The following is a 7429-nucleotide window of genomic DNA, read 5'->3' on the forward strand; positions in this document are numbered from 1 at the left end:
TGTTGTTTTCATGACGATAGGATTTTAAAACGCCAATGGACGTCAGGTACTTAGATCGGTTACACAAGAGATGGATCTTAGTAAAGTTGAGTTTACGACAAACCAGACTACTGACACTTTAGATATGTTGTCATGAGGTGCTGATAAGGAAACACAAGGAAAATAACAACACGTTTGGTTTAATGTCTATCGACTATATTATGTTCATCACTGATGATGTGTCCCTGTTCGCACTACCAGAGTGTATTCTAGAGTGTATGAAAGGTACAAAATGTAAAACTTCAAACCAATGGACAATACTTGATGTACTATATTTACAAGTCAACTTTACACTGTACATTTTGAATGTCGTGTGTTACACAAATACAAGCAGTGATAAAGAACGCCTCACAATAATACTGACCAGGTCAGACCCATCATTACATAACAGGCTAAAACGGCACGTTAACAACATCTTATAAAGAGATAGTATCATAGAAGTTAACAGTGACTTGCTTTGTCAATTGCAATGTCCTGTAAAACGCGTTTACTACAAGTATTTACAACTAGTACACGTAATACTGTAATGGACTATGGCTTTATACAAACGTTAAATACATTATCTGCCCTGCTTATATTGCTTAGCCTGATTAAATCTCGCTTATAGCAGCCCGCCCAACATCCACCGGCCGCGGGGAGGGGCCAGCTACAGCCCTGGATAGTGGAGTTTGAGTTACACAGACTATATATTGCTATGTATAACACTGTCCATTAACTTATACTTGACTGGGCTCACTACAGTCAGTGTTTTTGATCTCGTCACAAAGGTAGTCGACAAGTGTAGTAAACTTAGTTTTATCTAAAGCCTCTAGCACGTGCCCAATAGTCAGCATGTTCTCGACATTCCGAGTTTCTAGGACCTTAAACAGGGCAAGAGTCGGGCTGTCTACACGAGCATTGTTTACAGAATCTAAATCAAGCTTTTCTAAATGGCCAAGAGTCTCAAAAAACGTTCTCCAGTTTGGTAGGGAAGCTGCGGGGGGTATCTGGTCCAGTTGGGCTGATAGATGCTGTTGTCGGTCAAAGTTGAACCAGTCGTCTCTCAGCTGTATTTCTGTAACAGACATGAAATATCAGTTAATTGTCGTTTGTTTGCATTTGTAAGGGCAAGCCACAGGGAAAGTATTGTATTCATTTTCAACAATTTTGTATGAATGATAACTTCGAAATGATATAAAATCTATCAGATATACAACTAAAAAGGACAGTGATATGTTTTTATTAACTATGTTAATGTCAATCAGTATGCTATATAGTGACGTTAGATGAACACTGTTCTATTAACAGCATCTACAAACAATTCAAAAGAAACTGTACATGTGTATACCCACCATATCCAGGTTGGAGGTATTTTGCAAGTTTTGTCCTGTAGGTATTGGCTGTCTGATTGTTACCGGGTGTCCGCTTGGTGGTCTTATGGACCTGGGCTGTCTGACCTGATGGAACAAAAAACATTTATCAATATTCTCAATATTTATATCAAAAATTTAGCAGCCCCACAGTTGAGCTCCTGGTTCCAATTAGTTGGTAACTGGTGTGGGAGAATCCAGTTCAATCCTGGGCAGGGCATCTTTGGTTGGGGCTGTATCCGTCTGTTGGATGGGGCGTAGATGCAAATGGACACCCCGTGTTCGAGGAGGTTAAAGGGGGAAGTAGTTCGAATGTAAAAACATACCCTGCTACTGAAGCAGCAAGGAAACTTGCTGACCTATGTGATAATCTCCAAGCAGATCCCACGATGGCATAAGATAGTACCAAACTGGCCAATGAGTGTAGTCAGCCAAGAGATGTCAATTTGCAAAACACACTCCTAAAGCCGACTTCACTCCTCTGGCAGCTTTTGATACTATCTTATGCTACAGTAGGATCTGCTTGGAGATTACTATGTGCCACTAACCCCAGATTAGGGCTTGAAAGACTGTCTATGTCTGTATTCTATGCAATACTGATAATAGGACGATACAATACAAAGGCACAACAGTACGTAACATACCGGCTAAAACGACAACAGGTGAGGACGGGGGACCATCAGAACTCTCGGAAACATTTCTGGTCGTGACTTGGGGGAAGACGAAGACCGGGCTCTCATCATCGTCCGTGATCCTGAAGGGAGAAGATGTGCCCTCCAGCTCTTTGGACATGTCTGGTTTGTCCACCAAGTTGGTGCTTTCATTGAAGTCTTCATGCGCTGGCCAAGGGTAGTCTGGTATTGCGCAAACTGTGGAGAAAAAACTGTAACGTTAAACACAGATATAGAGTATGTGGGGAAGGACAACCTCAAGCCAACTGTACACACTTACGCCAGTCATCTTCAGAAAAGACGCTGGAGCCGCATGTTCCCCGTATAGGAATCTTATTCGAACTAGTACACAACAAACATGTTTCGCCGTGTGGCTTCCTCAGTGTTATGGGCTCGAACACAGATGTAAATTTCACAGATTCGTAGACCACAATGGCTTATCAATAACGAATACTAGTACAAAATATAAAGTGGTATAAAGTACTTAACAATGTCTTCATTATTCAAACTTACACCATGCTTTATATACACTGAAATGTCAATATCACATATAGTTTATGAGTGACCTACCGGTTGCGGAAGCTGGTTGTGCAACAAACTTCTCCTGATGATAGCCAACATCGTTGGTATGTTCACGGTGTCTCTCAGCACTGCTGGGTCCAGATGTTGGACAGGTCTCGTCTGCGTCACTCTTACTTACACATGTACCTACAGTGCACAGAACAAAGAATATGATATTAATAACATATACATGTAGTGGCACTTGCAAATGTGGTAAACAAAATGTCAGCTTCGTGCACTTTATGATTTTAGTTAGGACACTTGAAATGACGATTTGAATATGCTGTAATTATCATGGAAGCTCATCTGTGTTTTTTTAAAAAGCTGTCAAAACCAAGATTTCCTTGTTCTTCTGCAGTAATCATAGTACAATATGTTATCATAGTTCGGATGTGATTGGTCATTATTGATCCTGAAGAAGGCGATAGTGGTCGTTGAAAATTTTGTTCGTGTATAACATTACATTTAAGCTTTCTGTTGGAAGAAAGTTAAGCACTGTATAATGAATATGCTCTATTTGTCTCTATTCCTACCTGAGGCGATCTCTGGGTCCAAGTTGTCAGTAGACAGGTGTGTGTGGTTACGTCTCTTTAGCCGATGTTTAATCTTCTGCCACAGGCCGAGTCTGGCTGATATGACTGCTGTGATGAGCAGGAGAAACATGACAGCTCCGAACGCCACGCTCACGGCTGCCATGGCGTAAATTCCTGGGGACTGCAGATGGGTTTTCTGCTGTGACACTTCCTCTGATGCTTCCGGATCTACGGGGGGCAGACAACGAGTTAGTTACAACATCCATCCGTTCATCTATATATCTATACATCCATCCATCTATCTATCCGTTCATCCATCCATTCATCTGTCTATCTATCCGTACATCCATCTATCCATCCATCCATCCGTCTATCTATCCGTCCATCTATCTATCCGTACATCCATCTATCCATCCATCTATCTATCCGTCCATCTATCTATCCGTCCATGCATCCATCCATCTATCCGTCCATCTATCTATCCGTACATCCATCTATCCATCCATCCATCCATCTATCTATCCGTCCATCTATCTATCCGTCCATCCATCCATCCATCCATCCATCCATCCATCCATCCAATCATCCATCCATCCATCCATCCATCCATCCATCCATCCGTCCGTCCGTCCGTCCATTTATCCGTCCATCCATCAACAACCCACTGCCCCTAGGGCATTACAAGGGCTATGGAACTACCTTTTATACCATTTATAAAATGCTTGGGAAGAAACTTGAATAAACCAAATGCCTCTTACCCTGGTTTCCTGTTTCTTTGACCTTTACAGGGCAGTCGGAGCTGTTTGCTTTGTCGAAGTCGCAGTGAATGCAATCAACTTTACCCCAGGGTGTGGCTTTCGCAAAGTATCTGAAAAATTAGATAGAGACGTGCCTAATGTCAGTCACATGCATATGTCCATTACTCTATATTTTGAGTTGTTGTTGGAAACTGCGATCGGGAAAGTGGTTGACATGCTAGTACTCTGTTCTACAAATATCAGTCTGTTTGAAAACCATACAAAATTAAGTTATCAAGATTAAAGGTGCACAATCAAAAATGTTTCAAGTACAAGATCAACTTACCCTTCTAAACACCCGCCGCAAACAGTTTGTGAAAGTCTGTCGCAAGGTCGGACGGTTTTCTTTCCCTGGCGGTCACATAACACACATGTCCGCTCTGCACCACTCTGACAAGTGTATCCTTCCGCCAGAGGGACGCAGTCTTCACACACCACATCTTTACCGGACCCGCACGGTTCCACTTGTCTCTGGCCAGGCTCACAGCGCTTCGGTAGAAAGACAGTTTGACAGTTTGTTAGTTTTGATCGTGCCATTGACTAGTAAATAAATCATTATCATTTTTATTAAAAACGTAATGAAAATGATTTTATGTCACACTTGATTATAACGATAGTTCAGCTTTATCCGCGGGTACCCTATAGCTATATATCCGGTATCTTTAAAAGATCAGTATTTAGAAATATCAGGTCGACGAACGGTGGTTTTAACTGCAATGTTTTGAAAATATTGCCGTTTGAAACCACCGACCGTCGATTTGATATATCTTTGAATACCCTCTACTTGATGGATATAGGTTACCCCGCAGATAAAGGTGAACTGGCGTTAACCTTGAAGTGTTACGGTATGACTTCGTAATGCTAGTGATTCGGAGGGTGGAGCATGGGAGGTCAATTTGTGACTTTGTAGGTACTTACTCGGTTAGAACAACTTTTACAGCGTCCTCCGTCAAGATACTCCCACGGCTTACATGTTCTTGCTGCACTGACTGCAGCAGGCATGAAAGCTACAGTCTGTAAGAAGAAAAAAACCCCCGGAAAACTCAGTAAGTTAAAGTTACTAAGATTCTGCATATCAACAGCAAATACCAAATGCAACAGCTGTATAGGTTGTTGTGATCACGTAGTGATCGCGTTCTGTGTTGAAGACATTACAACGTGACAAGATGTGTTTGAATAGGAAAATCAAATGTGTAACAAGAACAAAGAGAAAGACACGTACCAGTAAACATGTGTAAAATATGAGATGTTTTAGTCTCCACTCTGCGAGGTAGGTTCTTGGCAGTGGCTGTTTGTTAGCAGTAGGTGTCAGAAGTAGACGAAAAGTAGTGCAGTTCACAGACGACATCTTTGTTTATCTGAATAAACAAGAGAATGTTTCATATTATTACAATTCAAAGGAGGATTTCACTTTTCCCGCCAAATTGACGAGACGAGTCGCCTGGTCTGAAGCGAATACCAGTAGCACCACAGGGTGGTTACCATTGGTCAACATTTAACCCTATTAACCCTCGTGACGTCACAATGCCGCCGCACCTGCCGTGTCACCCGATATCACATGGCGACAGATTAGATTAGTCTTTACTTTCCTGTCAGAACTATCGCTTATCTTTGTTTGAGCATCATGCCACGGGGGAAAGAAAAATAAATCAGAACTTTAATTACAAACAAACCATTCTGAGTGTCCGTTAGCAGAGTGAGAGTTACAGTGTATTGTGGAAAGCGAGTTCACGGATTTAGCTTGTATAACGTTATTTTGTCGACCACATGTACACTCTAGAAGTTGATAAAACTGTGTCTCTCATCAAGATGTTTTATACAGTGTAACACGGAGAACCTCTCTATCTAAGTGATTGGTAAACTTCTGTGGAATGTTAATTGTCCATTTATATGAATACCTCATGATAGGTCAGCTAGCACCTGTCATAAATTTCACGAAAGCATATTTCTAAATGATCGTCTCTGAAAAATGCTGCCTATAAAGTAACGTCATAAGGTAAAAGAAAAAAAAGCCTGTCAAAAATCTAATCATTTTGAGATCTCCTGAAACATCTGCCAACAAACTTAATTGCTAGGGAATTTACCCAGATATTCTCGAGTTATCTTGGTCACAGATACTGACATCATGAGACCGTGACACACACGAACGCCACCGAAAACACTACCTTCTTGGCGAACGTAATAATCAATAGCCTATCACAGCATGTGGAAATAAGACTCGGGAGTCATGAACAGTCTTAATGAATCAAGGGCATGCAGTTTTACTGAACGTAATCTATCTGAAGGTACTTGCACAAAACTTTATGGCCAGGCCAACGGAAGGGTCAACATATGTCTGACACTGTTTTAGCCGTTGTTTTTAAAACATGAATATAGCCACAAATCTAATCTAAGAAAGGGCAACCATGGGCAAGCTTTAAGTGGTAACGTTTCAGAGACCATCACCAGCGAATAAAATCTCAGCGTCCGGCTTCAGTCACTGGCATACTATAAAATGTCACATACAGGTGAGTGAGTAATACTTCTAAACAATACTAGTACTACCAAAAATAAGCCTATTGAACATAGTTTCGGAATTTCTTACAGCATAAGACACTTACCTATCGGCCCGCAACCTCAGCGAGAAAATGACCAGATTTGGACTGAAAGCGGCGACCCAACCTCCTCGGCCCGCCCACTTCCGGCCTACGTCACTCCGAAAACAACCGATAAGCTTAAGAACCGAACCTACAAACTGTACTCCTACGCACAGTTGTGGAACAATGGGGATCTCCTAGGCGATAGAAGGAGTGGCTCTCGTGTGTGCACACTGACGATCACTGATGTGTCGGTATTTAGCTCCTGTTCGGCCGTTTGACGTCAAAACGGTTAACCTTGTGATCAACATAGCCCGGCTATTGAACCCTGACTTCGGCGAATTTTGACCCAACTAGAAGCACCTGCCCTCCACTTCCGCGTTCGCTGAAGTTCAGTATCTCGCGCCATACGTGACGAACTGAGGACAGACACATGTGTTACACTAGCTTGAAGGCCTTATCATGTACAGTGATTTTAACAAGGACTAATTCACAACTTCTTGGCACCATTTGGCGTGGCCCAATGTGATATCCTCTGGCTAGTGCTTGCAGTTGGCACACAAAGAGGAAAGGCACAGGTTAGACTTAGAGTTAGAGGTTTAAGGTGTAAGTTACGACCCTCCTCCCAACAGGCATGGAGTTTATACTCTCCAAGCAGAGGTTGAGTCGCGTAGATATAGTAGTAGTCGGAAAAATTACACCGGCGCTCCTCTCCGCGTAAATCCGGGGCAGTATAACTATTTGGCTAACGATCTTTTTATGCATTGCGGGGTGGGGGGCACCCAGCACCATCCCGGATTTTAAAATTTTGAAAGGAAATCCCCGCCCCTATACCTGATCCCAAAAATAGATTTTGAGCACTGGATTCTGTATTGACAACCCTTGGAAAATCCAGAAGGCCAG

At 42.2% G+C, this 7429-nt stretch overlaps 1 protein-coding gene across 1 annotated transcript; it reads right to left on the bottom strand.

Annotated features, from left to right (window-relative positions):
- Positions 1-239: 239 nt before the first annotated feature.
- Positions 240-6618, bottom strand: LOC118419952. Its single transcript, XM_035826645.1, has 10 exons — positions 6551-6618; positions 5173-5308; positions 4869-4964; positions 4237-4439; positions 3912-4021; positions 3154-3381; positions 2630-2767; positions 2033-2257; positions 1371-1475; positions 240-1093 (listed from the first exon to the last, which is right to left on the bottom strand). The coding sequence occupies exons 2-10, from the start codon at positions 5296-5298 to the stop codon at positions 756-758; spliced, it is 1569 nt and encodes a 522-aa protein (XP_035682538.1). The 5' UTR covers positions 5299-5308; positions 6551-6618; the 3' UTR covers positions 240-755.
- Positions 6619-7429: the final 811 nt, after the last annotated feature.

Source organism: Branchiostoma floridae, chromosome 7 (genome assembly GCF_000003815.2).
Source record: "Branchiostoma floridae strain S238N-H82 chromosome 7, Bfl_VNyyK, whole genome shotgun sequence".
NCBI classification, from domain to species: Eukaryota; Metazoa; Chordata; class Leptocardii; order Amphioxiformes; family Branchiostomatidae; genus Branchiostoma; species Branchiostoma floridae.

Bases quoted from the DNA above. Each gene is read 5' to 3' on its own strand.
- LOC118419952 (XM_035826645.1), bottom strand. From the start codon at position 5,298: ATGTCGTCTGTGAACTGCACTACTTTTCGTCTACTTCTGACACCTACT. The intron at 3,382-3,911 runs GTAAGAGGCATT...TGCCCCCCGTAG, and splicing joins CAAAGAAACAGGAAACCAGG to ATCCGGAAGCATCAGAGGAA. The intron at 2,768-3,153 runs GTAGGAATAGAG...TGTGCACTGTAG, and splicing joins GGACCCAGAGATCGCCTCAG to GTACATGTGTAAGTAAGAGT.